The 17,991-nt window shown below is 38.9% G+C and overlaps 1 protein-coding gene across 1 annotated transcript in view; it reads right to left on the bottom strand.

Annotated features, from left to right (window-relative positions):
- The window catches only part of MYSM1 (Myb like, SWIRM and MPN domains 1), a 44,442-nt gene that overhangs the window by 6,259 nt on the left and 20,192 nt on the right, over nt 1-17,991 (bottom strand). Inside the window, exons 9-17 of the mRNA XM_081088457.1 lie at nt 16,131-16,261; nt 14,943-15,046; nt 13,430-13,507; nt 10,973-11,061; nt 4,663-4,717; nt 4,275-4,325; nt 3,531-3,605; nt 2,730-2,918; nt 870-1,002 (exon numbers count right to left, since the gene is read on the bottom strand). Coding sequence (XP_080944583.1) covers nt 870-1,002; nt 2,730-2,918; nt 3,531-3,605; nt 4,275-4,325; nt 4,663-4,717; nt 10,973-11,061; nt 13,430-13,507; nt 14,943-15,046; nt 16,131-16,261 — 905 coding nt within the window. The remainder of the gene's footprint in view (nt 1-869; nt 1,003-2,729; nt 2,919-3,530; nt 3,606-4,274; nt 4,326-4,662; nt 4,718-10,972; nt 11,062-13,429; nt 13,508-14,942; nt 15,047-16,130; nt 16,262-17,991) is intronic.

Raw genomic sequence — 17,991 nt, 5'->3', positions numbered from 1 at the left:
GAGGTAGTGCTGAGAAGTCTTTATCAAACAGAAGGCACGTAATGCCATTAAGAATAAAGAGAAATTAATCTCATAAACATTCACTTGGCACCCACTTAATGCCAGGTTGTGCTAGAAACTGAGGATAGAAAAATGAGGATAATATAGTATCTACCTTCAAGGAGCTCATGAGCTAACGGGGAGGAGTACAATGTGCAGTGAGAGTATCTAGAGAAGACGGTACACTAGAGCCGTGGTAGTTAGAATAAATAAGACAGAATAAATATCCTAGACATGTCCATTGTTTCCTCTAATCACTTCCCTTCCATCCACACTTCCTTTCCCTAGTCTGCTACACTAATTCCCGGCTAGTTAATTGGACCATAAGTGGAAATAAATCCCGAAAGAGCCAATTCATATAATGGGCTAAACCAACCAAATTCTTTCTTGCAATAGAATGGAAGCAAAGAAATAGAAAAAGTTAGGCACTGTTAAGCCTAAACTAAGGTCACAGAGAGCTGGTAGGTAGGGTGGTCATTTTACTTTTTCTTTTTTCATTTCTAGGCCATCGCAGAGAAAGCCAGTCTGTATGAATTGTGCTTACTGCAGTGCCTCCAGTACCTAAAACACACACTGCTTGACCATACCTCTTCCCAACTTGTAATCATTTTGCGCAGTGACCACAGTAAGACAGTGGAGACTGGAATCTAGATGGATATCATGAAAGGCAAAAGGGTGATTGTACTATGTGGCATGCAAATAGTGATTCCCCTGTTGAGGGCACTAACTTTTCCATCTACTAGTTTCACATAATTGTAAATTCTTTGATTTGTAGAATTCTAAGAAGTGAAGATAGAAAGAGGGTGAAGTTGTTTTTGTTGAAAACTTACGATAAGAGCCATCTGGGCTAATTTCATCACTTATAACCAGACAGGTAATCTGGGAATATGGTAAAGGATTGTTTCGATTATAGGGACTAACAATCATTCCAATGAACTTGGCACCACCTCTGGAGAAGTAACTCTACAATAAAAGGTAAAGTACAATTAGTTTGAACTACATAAATTTAAAAGTCAGTATTTATCCATACCAACATTTTAAACAAAAAGGTGTGTTAAAAATTCAGATCCAAAGAGCGACTAAATGAAATGTCTTCTATAGTCATTCCACACTAAAGTTTTCAGGCCAAATGTGTTCAGCCAACCTTAAAAAAAAATCTTTATTTGCCATGAATATATTTACTAATTATATTCACAACCCATCAGCTATATTCTTTCTCAATATGGTAATAATTTACAAACAGCTGCCTATGGCAAAAGCATAAAATTGCAGAATAAAACAAAACTTTGTATTTCTCAGAGATGCAAAATGTATGTTTCTGATTATTTCAATTATTTCCAGTCCCTGTCCTAACTGTACCCACCAATTTTTAAAGGCTCTGGGGGCAGAGCCACGTCTCACAGAGCAAATGTAGGAAGTCAGCCGCTTTGGAGACCCTGAATCCATTCTTTTCGATGTACTAGTAAAACAAAATCTGCCAGTGGAGGCAGGTGGCAGAAGCCAAAGGAAAAATAAAGGTACTTTTTAATCTAAGCCACAGAAGGCGAGGGGAGGTGGGGCGTTCTCCACATAAGACCCTCACCCCAGTGCAGCCGGACTCCACCAAGGTTACCAGCTGGGAGTGACTCAGGGACAAAGAGAGCAGCTGCCCAGAGGCACAGGTGCAATGACAGGACCTCTGTCCCCTGGAGGTAGAGTAGAGGGGATGGGGGAAAGGGGGGAGCCCATCAGAACAAATGGCCACAGGGTGAGGGGGCCACTTACACAGAGGTCATAGGTAAAGGAGACATAGGATGTGGGCTATCGGAGGGTTCCAGTTTTAGCTCTGCCCTTTTACTGCCGGCTGCCCTCAAGGAAGTCACTCACCCTCTCTGGGCTGCAGTAGCCTCACCTGTACAATGGGCCACAGCTGCTCCTCACAGAGGAGTGTGGGGTGACTGTGTGTGTGCCCCCACTTGCCCTGAGGGATTCCCACTCACTAGTCAGCACCCCCGCCTCACCACCCTTCCCTCCCAGAGCCTTCCAGGGACTGCACAGGCCCCTCTGGACCTCTTGCATGGACCCTAGACAGGCCACTGCTCTCCTCTCTCCTTTTCAATACCAGTTGTCACAGTCCCAGCAGAAAGAAAAAAAGACAGCACACACAAAAGATTTTCTGGAAGTACTTTGGCAAAGGCACTGTTGACAGGTGGGAGAGCAGGGCCAGACAGCCAACCAGGGAGATGGCACCCCAGAAACAGAAACCATCCAAGGTCTCAAGGGGGTGGGGCCACATGATCAGCTGGAAGAGGGCACTTGATCAGGGGGGCGGGGGCACGTGATTAGCCAGTTGATCCAATTAAATCAAAGTGACCCAATTAAATCAAATTTAGTTAATTGGATCAAAGTTAGTTGACTAGTACACTGCTCTAAGAAAAAAAAATTGTAAGGCTCTGGGAATAATTATCACTGTTACTTTGATGGCTTGTCTGTATTAAACAAAATAGCTCATTTTCCAAAATTTAAATAAACATGTATTACTCTAGTAATCAGAAAAAAATGCAAGTTATTTAAATACTCCAGATGTACAGTACATCAGAAACGCAATACTTTGCTAGGAACCTTAAAAGTACATTTATGTAATAGAAAGCAATGAGGGGGAGAATGTGCAATCATTTACAGAATGCATACATATAAGACCCATAACACACCTGGTATTTGGCTTGAGTATCAATATCTCGTAGGGAAGGGTTGGGATCAAAGGCAGGATGAGAATGGTACCAGCCAATAACACTGTAGCCTCTGACAGCCAAGGCTTCAGAGGCCTGTGTTTGTGAGACAGGGTCCATCTCACACTGCAGTCCTGTACTCAGACTGTTACATGGTTCTGCTGCACAGACCTAAAAAGGATTAAAACTTGTATGATTACACTGAAATTCTGTTAATTCTACTACTTAAATGTTTTAGTTCGTTCACATAGACACAGAAACATTTTAAAGCCAAGCCTTTTACTTGATTACAGTCATAGGCAGCCTTTAACTTGCAAATGAATTATACTCCAAAAATGTGATTGTATGCTAGGACCTCCGAATCCACTTTCTATTAAACAAGGTCATAATAATTGTTAATTTTCAGGTCAGCCCATCTAATACCTGTACCAATATACTCTTTAATTAACCCTTATTATTTATGATAATAATTTCAACAGAATGATGCACACCACGTTTCAACTATAAGGTTCCACATGCTTCCTGGCCTCATAGGGACTATAGCTTTTAATTGGTGAAGGCAATTAGGAACTAAGGTCTGGCAGAGTGTTCCCTCTTTCTCAGTGGTAAAGGAACATAAACGGGTACTCAATAGATGGAATGTTAAGTCACTTTTGGGAATACATAACTTTCTACATTTGTATGTTCTCATTCACATCATATGTGAAGTCACTGAAATCTATAAAAATATTTGGTATGGCAGTAGGACAAAATCTTTTAACGTCTTTAAAACTGAGAACTTACTTCGACTATCTTATCAATTTCTGAGTATCTTCCTCCTAAGAGACCAATCACTTCTGCCATAGACACATGAGCATGCTGAAAGAGATACAAGACAGACTTAGCCCAAACAAACCACCGGGACAAAAGTGTCAGAATAAAACTCACTTATGCATTTCTAACATAAAGTAGTATGCTAGAGGAACTAGATGCTGGGCTCAGAGCACAGAGACTTAGATTTCAGACCCATCTGCACTGCAGTCTGCAAAGCTTTGAACCAAGCATTCAAACACTTCATGATGTTACTTTTTCACTTACAAAATCAAGATACCATTTGCTCTCCCTATTTAGGAAAGATATAAGGATACAAAGTAAAAAGTTACTCAAGAACATCCTACAGGAAAAGACCATAAACAAACATACAACTATGGAGTCTCAGTAGTTTAGTACAAAGCAACTCCAAATTATGAGTATTGTTTTGTTGTAGTTATCTAGAAGGCAGCAGACAAAGGACACTAGGAAATGAAAACAGGGTTAATGATGATAAACAGTCTGCAAAAACTCACATTAATTTATTTTCTCTAAAATATGGAAACATGCAATTGTTTGGCTTTTCTCCAAAAGAAAAGACTTATTTTTAGATTCCTTGTAAAAGAGGATAGTTAAGATCCAAAATACAGGTCTTCCATACTCTCTCTTATGCCTGCAATAAAAATACACAAGAATACAAATCAGAATAACTAAGTAAACACAATAGATTATCCTTACCAAATCCATTATTAAAAGTGCTTCTGAAGCCACTTTCACCTGAAATGGCTCCTGAAATATAAAAAAAAACACACAACAAAAATGGGGGAGCATAAAAATAGAGATTTGTTCTCTCTCACTGGAATGTCCACCCTCTTTTCCTTTACCTATCACCTATCATACCAAGGTCTCACTACCAATCAAAACTCAGTGAGAACGAAACTTCAAAAACAATTTACCATTTAAAACCCTCTCATTTTCCATCTGTAGTACTCATCTAACCTTTAATATACCCGGCCTTGCCCACTATTATTTTTATACATATATATGCCTTGCACACACTGAAGAAGTATTTCATGTCTGACGGGAGGGCATTATGTATGGTCATTCAGTGATGCATAAGTAGTACCTGCTTTTCTTCACTGAAAAAATTACAAGGTATCAGTTGGAAGGGATCAAATGAGCTGAAAAAAAAGAAAAACATTTATTTTTAATATAATTTTAACAAGATTAGGAAAATAACATTTATTTACAAATTTGAAAATGTGTATCAAAAATTAAAACCTACTGTCAAAGAGAGAAAAATATTAAACAAGGAAATTTTCTTAAAATGTTCCATACAACCCTTCTGAAAGCAGCACTGCTCTTTTGGACTTGATTTTTAAAAAGGCGGGGGGAATGACAGGACTTATGGGAGAAAGTAATTCTGTTATCCTAATTTCTTTAAATATCCAAAGAAGAGAGCATTAAAAATGGCCAGATATGTATCCTATACTGAAAGCAGATTTCAAAAAATTCAATGAAGATTTAACCAATTTCCTGACATGAGACCTGGAAGAAATGTCAACAAAGATGGAAGTTTCTCAAAAACATTTCTGTCCGTATAATAATATGGTCAGCATAGAGTTCTGCTAAAGAAATGAATGTATACAGAAAGTTCTATAATAAACTAATATTTTAAAATGAAAAAGTGCAAAAAAAAAAAAAGATGGGATGAGGGGCACCTAAGCAAGTCCAGATACAAGGCATATGTTAACCAATCGAAGAGAAATGATAGAAAGGCTTTGGCCAGTAAAGAATTGAGATCTGAGAAATATATTAAGAATGAAAAGGTTTTGCCCTGGCCAGTTTGGCTTAGTGGACAGAGCATCAGACTGCAGGATCCCGGGTTCGATTCCAGTCAAGGGCACATGCCTGGGTTGTGGGCTCGATCCCCAGTGGGGGCATGCAGGAGGCAGCCAATCAATGGTTCTCTCTTATCACTGATGTTTCTATTCTCTCTCCCTCTCCCCACTTCCTCTCTGAAATCAATAAAAATATATTTTTTTAAAAAAGAATGAAAAGTTTCTCTATGTTCAGATAAACAAACGAAGAATATATTCATGTTAACACAACTGAAAAAGAGTGAAACTATTTTGTTCCTATTCTACCTGAGACTATTAGCTCCAGGAGAACACACACTGTACCTTGTTTGTTGAATACTGCATTCCAAGGCCCTAGAACAGTGCCTCACATATTGTAGGCATCCAAAAAACATTTATTAAAACAGAACAATTTTCAAATTAGAAAATGCTTTATGAACATGAATAAAAAGAAACTAAAGGCCAAGATAGATGAGAAAATAGCAAGAGCACATATGCATCCCAGAGCACCGAAGAACCATGATGTGAAATCACTGTCCATGTTTTTTGAGGAGTTGCAGAGAATGTGAAAATTATTGGAAGCCTTGGAATAGGCAATTATTGATCTTATTTCAAAACACAAAATAAGCAGACTTTAGAAACAGAGGAATCAGATGCTGAATATTAGAAAAATTCTAGAAAAGATTTTTAAATAGCTGATTAGTGAGCCTTTAGCAAGTGAAAAGGTGACTACTAAGGATAATAATGGGTTCGTGAAAACAGAAGTTGTGATAAGTAGACCTATATTTCATTTTTGATAGGAAGGATCTGCTAAACTAGTAGACTCAAAATGACTCAAGTATATTTCATCTAAATGTAAGCAAGACATCTGCTATCATTACTTTTCTGCATAGATGAAGAAATATGGGTTAACTGTAGTACCTAACTGATTAAACAGTAATGCTCAAGCATACTGACATGTTGATGATTCAAAACTACAGAGGCTATTATAAGAAAAGTGGATCTGCCCTAGCCGGTTTGGCTTAGTAGGTAGAGCGTAGGCCAGCGGACTGAAGGGTCCATAGTTCAATTCCGGTCCAGGGCAAATACCTGGGTTGCAGGCTCCATCCTGGCTCTGGTTGGGGCACCAGGGCCACATGCGAGAGGCAACCAATCGATGTGCCTCTCTCACATCAATGATTCTCTCTCTGTGTCTCTCTCTCTCCCTTCCACTCTCTCTAAAAATCAATGGAAAAATATCCTTGGGTGAGGATTAACAACAAAAAAGTGGATCCAGATTTAAAAATCCTGACAAACTGGAACAATGATTTGATAATCATAATAAATAGAAGTCTCACATTTAGATTGTCTGGATTACTAGATGAAAAGTTCTAGGTTGGAGAACCAAGATGGCGGCATAGGTTAACGCTGGAGTTTGCTGCTTTGAACAACTACTTCAAAAGTGAAACTAAAAGACAGAACGGACATCACCCAAAACCACTGGAACGCTGGCTGAATGGAAGTCCTACAACTAGGAGGAAAGAGAAACGCATACGGACACTCAGAGGAGGCGCAGTGCTGAAGTCAAATTCTGAGGTGCGGAGTGCGCGCGCGGAGCGGGCTGGCGGCGGAGGGCGCGGTTGGCGTTTTCAATCGGGAGGGAGTCGCAGACTCTGAGCTCCAGATCCCGGCGAGTCTTTAGGGACCCAGACTCAAACGGGAGAAGCGGGACTGCCTGGCTTCGGTCAGAGCGAGTGCAGCTTTCTCTCCGAGCGTTGCAGCGGGTGCTGGGACTCAGAGAGGCAGAGCCCCTGGGGACAGGACTGAGAGCCGCCATCACTGCTCTCTCCGGCCCACCCTGTTGATCCTGTGCGACCCGCCCCGCCCAAGCCCTGCACAGAGGCATTTGCCGGATAGCCTCAGGCAAAGGCTAGATTAGCACCTCCCTAGAGGACAGAAGTTCTCTCACTGCTGACACAGCTGATTCTCACAGCCACTTGGCCTGGAGGTCAAACCCTCCCTGGAATTAGCTACAAGATTTAACTATAAGACTGCGCACAAAGACCACTAGGGGGTGCACCAAGGAAGCATAACAAAATGCGGAGACAAAGAAACAGGACAAAATTGTCAATGGAAGATCTAGAGTTCAGAACCACACTTTTAAGGTCTCTCAAGAACTGTTTAGAAGCCGCTGATAAACTTAATGAGATCTACAAGAAAACTAATGAGACCCTCGATGTTATATTGGGGAATCAACTAGAAATTAAGCATACACTGACTGAAATAAAGAATATTATACAGACTCCCGACAGCAGAACAGAGGAGCGCAAGAATCAAGTCAATGATTTGAAATGCGAGGAAGCAAAAAACACCCAACCGGAAAAGCAAAATGAAAAAAGAATCCAAAAATGCGAGGATAGTGTAAGGAGCCTCTGGGACAGCTTCAGGCGTACCAACATCAGAATTATAGGGGTGCCAGAAGATGAGAGAGAGCAAGATATTAAAAACCTATTTGAAGAAATAATGACAGAAAACTTCCCTCACCTGGTGAAAGAAATGGACTTACAGGTCCAAGAAGCGCGGAGAACCCCAAACAAAAGGAATCCAAAGAGGACCACACCAAGACACATCATAATTAAAATGCCAAGAGCAAAAGATAAAGAGAGAATCTTAAAAACAGCAAGAGAAAGAAACTCAGTTACCTACAAGGGAATACCCATACGACTGTCAGCTGATTTCTCAACAGAAACTTTGCAGGCCAGAAGGGAGTGGCAAGAAATATTCAAAGTGATGAATACCAAGAACCTACAACCAAGATTACTTTATCCAGCAAAGCTATCATTCAGAATTGAAGGTCAGATAAAGAGCTTCACAGATAAGGAAAAGCTAAAGGAGTTCATCACCACCAAATCAGGATTATATGAAATGCTGAAAGGTATCCTTTAAGAAGAGGAAGAGGAAGAAAAAGGTAAAGATACAAATTATGAACAACAAATATGCATCTATCAACAAGTGAATCTAAGAATCAAGTGAATAAATAATCCGATGAACAGAATGAACTGGTGACTATAATAGAATGAGGGACATAGAAAGGGAATGGACTGACTATTCTTGGGGGGGAAAGGGGTGTGGGAGATGCGGGAAGAGACTGGACAAAAATCGTGCACCTATGGATGAGGACAGTGGGTGGGGAGTGATTTCGGATGGTGGGGCGGGAACTGGGAGGAGGGGAGTTATGGGGGGAAAAAAGAGGAACAAATGTAATAATCTGAACAATAAAGATTTAATTAAAAAAAAAAAAAAAAAAAAAAAAAAAGAAAAGTTCTAGGTTATGGATGACTATAGCCTCATAAGTGACAAGTATAAGCAAGTTACTCCAAACTCTTCGTGCTTCTCAGTTTCCTTAGCTATAAAATGGGAATGATATTAACTACTGCATAGAGTCGGTATGAGGATTAAGTGAGTTAGTAACGTTAAGTGCTTAAAACATAGCTAACAGTATTAGCTATTGCTGTTATTTTATAAACTAGAGGTCCGGTGCACAAAAATTTGTGCACTCCGGGGAGGTGTGGGGTCCCTCAGCCTGGCCTGTGCCCTCTCGCACAGTCTGGGACCCCTCGGGGGATGACCACCTGCTGGCTGAGGCCTGCTCCCTGGGGGATTGGGACTAAGATGGCAATCAGACATCTCTCTGGCAGCCCGGCAGCCATCGGGGGATGTACACTTGCCAGTGGGGACAGACCTAAGCTGCAGTCGGACATCCTTAGACTGCTGAGGAGGCAGGAGAGGCTCCCACCACCACCGCTGTACTGGCAGTCATCAGCCTGGCTTGTGGCTGAGCAGAGCTCCCCCATGTGGGAGCGCACTGACCACCAGAGGGCAGCTCCTGCATTGAGCATCTGCCCCCTGGTGGTCAGTGTGTGTCTTAGTGACCAGTCATTCCCAGTATTTCTGCTGTGAGGGTCAGTTTGCATATTACCCTTTTACTATATAGGATAGAGGCCTGGTGCACGGGTGTGGGCCGGCTGGTTTGCCCTGAAGGGTGTCCCGGATCAGGGTGGGGGTCCTGCTGGGGTGCCTGGCCAGCCTCGGTGAGGGGCTGATGGCTGTTTGCAGCTGGTCACACCCCCTTCAAGGTGGGGGTCCCCACTGGGGTGCCTGGCCAGCCTGGATGAAGGGCTGATGGCTGTTCGCAGCTGGCCACACCCCCTTTAGGGTGGGGGTCCCCACTGGGGTGCCTGGCCAGTCTGGGTGAGGGGCTGAGGGCTGTTTTCAGGCTGGCTGGCATCTGAAGCTCCCAGCCTCTCCTTTTTTTTTTTATTCTGGGATTTATTTACCTTCTATAATTGAAACTTTGTTGTCACTGGAGCTGAGAGCCGGGCTCCTGCTCGCTCCAGCTCTGAGGCCACGGCCTGCTGAAAGCAGGTATCTGGGGTTTGTTTAGCTTCTATAATTGACACTTTGTTGCTTTCGGAGCTCAGAGCCGGGCCATGGCAGGCGGGGAACCTTGGCTTCCTCCATCACTGGAGCAAGCAAGCCTCCTGCTCGCTTCAGCTGTGTGGCTGGCTGCCGGCCGCCATCTTGGTTGGGTTAATTTGCATATCTCGCTGATTAGCCAATGGGAGGTGTAGCGAAGGTACAGTCAATTACCATGTTTGTCTATTATTAGATAGGATGAAGACCTAAGGCTTATAAAGGCTTTAAGTTATTTACCCAGGGACATAATAACTGGTAAGTATCAGGGCTCTTTCCTTCAAAAATGATCTAGTGGCACTCTTGGATGTTGTGTTTTCTTTGTTTTTTGTGGGTTTTTATTTTAGTAATTTTCACCAGTGGATTTTTCCATTGATTTTTAGAGAGAGTAAAAGTTAGGGAGGGAGGAGAGGAGAAGTAGAGGGAGGTAGAGAGGAGAAATGGAGGAAGGGAGAGAGGAGAGAGGGAGATGGAGAAAGAGGCAGATGGAGAGGAGAAGAGAGAGAGACGATGTGAGAGAGACACATCGATTGGTTGTTTCCCACATGCACTCCAAGGACTGAGGAGTGAACCTGAACCCAAGTATGTGGCCTTGTGCCCTTGACTAACATTCGAACCCGTGACCCTTTGGTGCATGGGCCGATGGTCTAATCAGTTAGGTACACTGGCCAGGGCTTGAATGTCTTGTTTTAAAAGAGACACTGACAAAACTATAGTTCATTCAATGGGGCATCTGCACAAAGTGAGGGGTCTAGAAAATCAACACATGGAACTCACCTGGTGACCCTTAATGTTACAAGTTACAAATTTTAGATTATAAATGACCAAAAACCGCATTGCTAACAATCAGCACCAGCCAAAGAGAGAACCAGTCACTTCATGAGGTTGTCTATTCATAATGTCTGAGTTAAATGACCATCTGTTATAAACAAGTCCCCTCTTCAAGATAGGTTACATTCACTAAACCTGAACAAATTTAAAACTTGTGCTCCAGGTGTCCCAAATTGATAAGCAATGAAATAAAAAATTTCAAAATTTTTATATGTATTTTTTTACTTAATGTGAACAATACAATGCGACTATTTCAAATATTTTTCTGTGCATTTTCTAATCACATTTATATACCTTTTTGTTGGTCTTTGCACTTTTGAAGATTTAATAGGTTTGCATTTTTCCTCTTCTCTTCTTCTTGCCAACTCCTCAGCAGAGAGATGCTAAAATATAAAACACCAGTTGATCATGGATCCATTAGCCATTGAGAGGTAGAATTAATTAAAAAAATACTCCTTAAAACCATATTTAAGGGCATGTGAGAACAAGACAAAGTTGATAGGTGTGTCTCCTTCTTGTTACTAATAAACAGAAATGCTGAATAATGTGGTTAAAAAAATTGTTCCAAAATATATAGCCATACAAAACTTAGAATTTACTCCTTCTCTTGACTTACTGATTTCAATTAATGGTACAAAAAACTCAGAATCACCTGAGTCTTTCCTCTTTCTTATTTCCCATTTCTAGTCAGCAAGTATTGAGTTTTCTTTCACAACTGAGAGACATCCCAGTGGTCATGATAAAGAGCTGATTCTGGAGGTAAAATGCCTGGCTCTGCTACTTACTAGCTGGGTGACCCCAGGCAAGTTCCTAAAGCTTTCTTTGTTTTAGTTTCCTCATACAGTATTTAAAATGGGAACAACTACAGTAATAATAACTATGTCATGATGTTATTGTGAAGATTAGTTAATGATTGTAAAATACTGACAATAGTGTCGATACATGATTAAGTCTTATGTAAATAGAAGTGTTTCATTCCTTTTCTATTACCAACCTTACACTCTAGCCTCAATGAACTATGCACTTTTCCCCAGAACATTTCTAGTATTTTTCCATGTCTATACCTTTATTTGTGCTGCTCCCTCAGCCTGGAATGCCCTAACCTACATTCTACATTTTGAGATTCTCTAGCTCATCCTTCATGCCACAGATAAAACATCATATCCTCTGTGAAAACTTCCCAATCATATCATTTGAGAGGACCTTATACTTCTTGGGAACAATATTATAGAACTAACCACAGGCTTTATCTTTTCTACTAATCTAAGTTACTTCTAGGCAGGAACCATGTATTATTACACATGATCTTAGCCAAGAGGCCAAGAAGCAATGGAAACACATGATTACTAATTGTTGTGCCTAGAACTGTGCTCAGTTGTGAGGTTAGGGGGAGGGAGCGGGTGAAAAAAAGAACAGACTAACATTTATCACCTTCATACACCTTATTTCATTTATTTCACTGAATTCTCACAACAATCGTTTGAGGGAGGTACTTTCACATTTTCCATTTGTAGAGAGTGGACTTTTTGGACACCTTTGACAATCCAACGTGGAGTCACTGTCAGCCATGACAATTATGTCAAGTGTATGTCAAGTTTGAGGAGGGGTCTGGATGGCTAAAACCACAAGTCTGGACACTTGGCTAAGAACTCACTGATATGAAAGGGGAACCTCCACCCCTGATGGGTAAGAACTCAGAGCTCTGATGACCCAACACTTAAGCTTGGCTGTACCACAGGTCTCGCTCAGAGCCCTGCCAGACTTCCATTTCACCAGATGTGTGCCATCACTGTAGCTGCCTAGCTCAAAACCGACACCCGCCTCTCCATCTGGGGACACCACCAAAGGCTAGGACTTTGAAAAGGGTGCTCACTTTCCTAGTTTCTATAGCACAAGCTCCCCCTCTCTGTGTAATCTGTGTGTGACTCTACTGGGTTATTGGGCGGTCTCCCTAATAAACCTGGCATTGTGGAAAGACACAAATGTGTGTGAATGGCTCCTTTTGGGGATGCTCCCTTGTTCATGACACCATTATACTACACTGGCTGTTCATAAACAAATTATATATGTAAAATGCGTGTGGGTGTATACATATACACATTCATTGCTTATTTTCTTTTTTAGGACCGTAGTTTTTATTAGTAGAAATAATACTTCAATATTTGCATTATGTCTAATCCTTGGGACAATATTTTAATTGGGTATCAGAATGTCATTCAGCAATGTTTACTGAAATGAACCGGGCATACCAACTTCCCGGCACGCTGGAAAATATTCTTGAGCTAGAGAGCAGAATGTAGAAATAGATAATCAAAGTTCTGAAAATGAGTCCAATTCCCAGTTAACTGCACCACCAAACCCTTCTACTTTGCTGTTTATTAGTAACTTCTAGACCAGCCGTGGGCAAACTACGGCCCGCGGGCTGGATCTGGCCCGTTTGAAATTAATAAAACTAAAAAAAAAAAAAAAGACCGTACCCTTTTATGTAATGATGTTTACTTTGAATGTATATTAATTCACACAAACACTCCATCCATGCTTTTGTTCCAGCCCTCCGGTCCAGTTTAAGAACCCATTGTGGCCCTCGAGTCAAAAAGTTTGCCCACCCCTGTTCTAGACAAAACAACATGGAAATGAGACATACATATATGTATATGTTTTTAAAATATAATATTTGTGACATTAAGATATACAAATATGTACTGACAAAACAACTTTCACTAATGAGCCATTTGAAAAGGTCAAGGTTACCTCAAACGTCTGTCCTTCTAAGTCTTTTGCATCACACCAATTTCCCCATGGGTCTCGGACCCTACGCCTCCTTGTGCGCTGTGATGAGGTTAAAATAAAGCAAAAGGTAACAAGGTTCACTTGGAGAAATCACAGCACATTTTAATTAAAAAAACAAAAATGATTTTCCAAAAAACATTTTCTCCATTAATATATTGTAATCCCCAATCAGCAATGCCTGACTAAATTTAATTTTATTAATTAATGTTCAATAGTTAGCACTCTGCTCAGAAATAAAACAGTGATGACTTTCTGTATTCTGGGATTTCGTCTTTAATTTTCATTTCCTTTCACCATTTGGGAGCTAAAACACTCAAACGAAAAGTATTTTTAAGACTGCCCTGGCAGGTGTGGCTCAGTTGGCTGAGCATCATCCCATACACTCAAGAGTACCAGTTTGACTCCTGGTCAGGGCACACACTCAGGTTGTGGGTTGGGTTCGATCCCGATCGAGGTACATATGGGAGGCAACTGATCGATGTTTCCCTTTCACATCGATATTTCTCTCTCTTTCTCTCCCTTCTTATCTCTCTAAAAAATCAATAAAAACATTTAAGAAATATAATTTTAAGACCAAAAAGAATCCCCAAGAAAATGACTACCTGTTCTATCACTGGTGGCAGAAAACTTAGGGAAAATATTGAAAATTAGAAGCAAAATAATTATATTTCAGTCTTAGAAAGGAAAAGATTGCTTAGTTAATACAAATGGTAAAAAATTACAAAGTTGGATAACTGCATTACTAATATCCAGTTTTGCAAACTCCATGTAAACCCTTTAAATGGACTAGCTTGCCAGAGGTCAGTGTCTGACTAGCAATATCTCCAGCAACTATATTTGAAAACATCCTTTCTTACAGTAAATCTAGGTAGAACTGATTTCAGCCCAAATACTCTAAGAAAGATACTCACTCTAGTATTTATTCTTTTTTATCTCACCTATTACCAACTTAACCTATTTATTTGTTCACAACCTGATTCTGCCTTTTAGGAGACTTGTTGGATTATTTTTTTAAATCAAATTCATGACTTTTAAACTATTGTAAAACTCACTAACCTCAAGAATTAAAAAAGTAAAGGCTAAAATATTTTTGATAACTATTCCAAAAGGCTGAATCTTAGAGTAAGAATTTTAAACAAACAAAAAATAAATTAAAGAGAAAAAAAGCGCTTCACTGTACAGTGTAAATAAAATGTTAGGTTTAGGAATCAAAGCAAACAGTCTAAGGCCACTTTCGCAAAACATTACACTTAAACGTTGCCAGTGAAATTTGGGGATTTTTGTTTGTTTTTGTCTTATAAACTATGTGAAATTGAATGGAAAGAGTAAAGTGAATGGCAAGGTAAAATACAAGAGAAAACATGTTCTTCCACTAAATGGCCACTTGTCAAGCAGTTGAAGAGCAGACATACCTTACTTAACAGGGTAAAGAGTAATCTGGAGAGATCATTTAGTGTGAGAGGTGACTGCTTACCATGGATTGCAGACGCTGGGCAAGTTGGTATGCTTCTACTGTATCTTTTCTGTCTCTGATTCGTACTTTATCAACTGGTTGTGGCCTGTTATATACAGCCTGTTCTATTGGAATTTAGGGAAAACAAAACAATCTGTTTTTTCATTTGTTAAAAAGGAGGACACATCTACACTGACTACATATTGTAAGCCAATTTCCAAGTTTCTTTATACCAGAGCTTCAATGGTTCTATCCTACTCCGCAATCATATTTTATGTGCCACTTAGTTCTCACATAAAAGTAATACTATAGTTTATTATAAGGAAATCTCAATAAAATGTGATACTTAGGAAATGAGTAATTTGTTTAACTTTTTTTATTAAGTCCACTTTGCTAACTTAGGAAGTCTAATACAAAAACATGGTTTCATTTTTCTTTTAGTGGCTGAGGAAACGAGGACACCTTAGTTTTCCTGAAGAGCCAGTCCTAATAGTGCGTTGGGCAAACAAAGACCTCAGGGCAAACTGTAAATTCTATCCACCTCTATATAAAACAAAACCATCTGATGGGATGTTTTCTGGTTAGTTATCTTTCCAAAGACAGACTACAGAACACTCTTCTCAAACCATGGGTTGCAAGGTTCTTATTACTTTGTCACTTTGCAACTATGGTACTATGTTTCTTCAAAAAGTTTATGTCATGTTCATAAAGGGGTAGAACACATTTAAAAATATACATATTCATTAACTCTTATATTTGAGAAAAAGATGAAAAAACTTTCTTCCATGAAAAATATTTTGGCACTTTTATTACACTTAAGTGTATAGGCTCATAAATTATTTCTCTTATTTAAACACTGCTAGACAGTATTTCTGGCATGAACACAATATTTGCAAATTAAATGGTCTATTATTAGACTTTTCATAAAATAATTTTACTTTTACTTGACAAAGAACTGTATTTTTAAATTATTTCTACTACTTAGACTGCATATATTTCCTTTAAAAATTATACCACCAATTTTCACTGTAGGTCAAAGGGAAATACAGTTTAATCAACAGAAATCTGTTTATTAAAATCCCAATACATTTATTCCAAAATGTTATAGAATTTCTCTAAATCCACCTGAATTCTAACCATCAAAGAAATGAATGGGTGCCGTAAGATAAAAATGTCAAGTAAAAGATGTTGTTGGGTTTTTATGTTTACCACATCCAAAATTGATTGCTCCTATCAATTCGAGGTATGTATGAATCCGTCCAATACAATTAACATCCCCACAGTTCTTCAGGCCAGGACGTACTGAGGTCTTATTTAAGTATTTCGGTTTGCATATCTCCCTAATTAAGAGATGGAAGTACAATTATTTGGGGTAAATAAAAACATGAAAAAAGATTTCTGGGAAAAACTTTTAATATTTGAAATATCTTAAAAATTTACCCCCTCTCAATATGTAAATGTGTAGTAAATACAGTACTAATACATTATACCCAAGTGTACTTTTTTTCTGAGATAAAATAAATGACACAATAACTTAATAGTGTGATTTTTATAAGTATTACTTCTTTCCCAATATTAAATTCAATAGATGCCAGTTATCCTAGGACTTTTAAATTAGAGGCTCATTTATCTATAGATCCAAATTTAAGTCTGAATTCTTGACTAAAACGGGCACTGAATTTTATATGTTTTTAATCATTATGCTAATACTTATGAAATGATTACTCTCAGTGGAAAACAGAAATTATAGGGGATCCCAAAAGAATCAAGAACTGCCCAAAGATTATGAAAGAAATGAAAGGTTTATATAATAAAACATATATTTACTGAATATATTTAATGTACCATGCTAGATGGTACAATATAAAGTGTAAGAGTAATAGAAAACTTAATACTAGCAGTAAATATTTACTTAAGTCCTTATGCCAGATGTTGTACCTTAATCCTCACCAACAACTCTATAAGATATAGATTTTTTTATTCTCATTTTAGAGATGAGAAACAAAAAGGCCAGAGAAATTAAAGCACTCACTTTAAGTGACAGGATGCAAACAGACATTACAAACCAAGTATTCAGATAAATCATATAACATAGGTATTTCTTATTCAATCTTTATTTTATCCTACAAATATTTATTTTATTTTGTATCCTCTGAATCAGGCATTGTTCTGGGCACTAAGGATACAGAGATGAATAATATCCATTTCCTGACCTTACTTTAACACTTCCTGACAACACTTTAACTAGCTTCATCAACTACTTTAATGGGGAGACAGTCAAATAAATTAATGAATAATATCTATTGTACTGTCAGGTGGCAATGAGTGCTAGCAAGAAAAAAGGATACAGTGAGACAAATAGGCATAGACTATTTTAGATAGGGTATTTGGGGAAGGCCTCTCTAAGCAAAAACCATATTTGAAATAATAAATCCTGTAAAATTTCAGGAATGGTAAAAAGTAGTTTGAGATGTGGGTTTTAAAGTTCCATTGAAAAGTTGAGATTTTGAATGTTTTAAAAGAAAACAAACGGCACAAAAGAAGAAAGCAGAAATGAGCATGGTATAACTGGCTACCAAAAAACTGGAGTCTAAAAACTGAATTAATGTCATTAACAATTATCCAAATCACAGGCTTTAAGCAGAACTTAGTAATCTAGTACAGTGCTGAACAAATGATAAAGCCTCTCAAAATATCTGTTCATGATATAATGATGATTCATTCATTCAATCTTTTCTTCCTAACAAATAAAGAGACTTCTGTATTCCAAGCATTGTTCTAAACATTAGGGATTTAACAATGAACAAATAGATTTAAAAAAAAAAAAATCTGTCCTTGTGTGGAGCCTACATTATCACTGGGAGGGGGGTAAGAGGAGAGAGGGGAGAGACAATAAATAAAAATATAATATTTTCAGTGGTAATAAATTCTATGAAGATAAATTAAAAACAGGGTAAGAGAATGAGAGGAAGGAGATATGTATGTGAGCTATTTTAGATAGGGTGGTTAGAGAAGGTCTTTAATTTCCCTTGGGCAGACCTAAATGAGATAAGGAAGCAAGATGTGGAGG

The sequence above is a fragment of the Myotis nattereri genome (genome assembly GCF_964212035.1).
Source record: "Myotis nattereri genome assembly, chromosome: 3".
NCBI classification, from domain to species: domain Eukaryota; kingdom Metazoa; phylum Chordata; class Mammalia; order Chiroptera; family Vespertilionidae; genus Myotis; species Myotis nattereri.
This window is presented reverse-complemented; position numbering and strand designations above follow the sequence as displayed.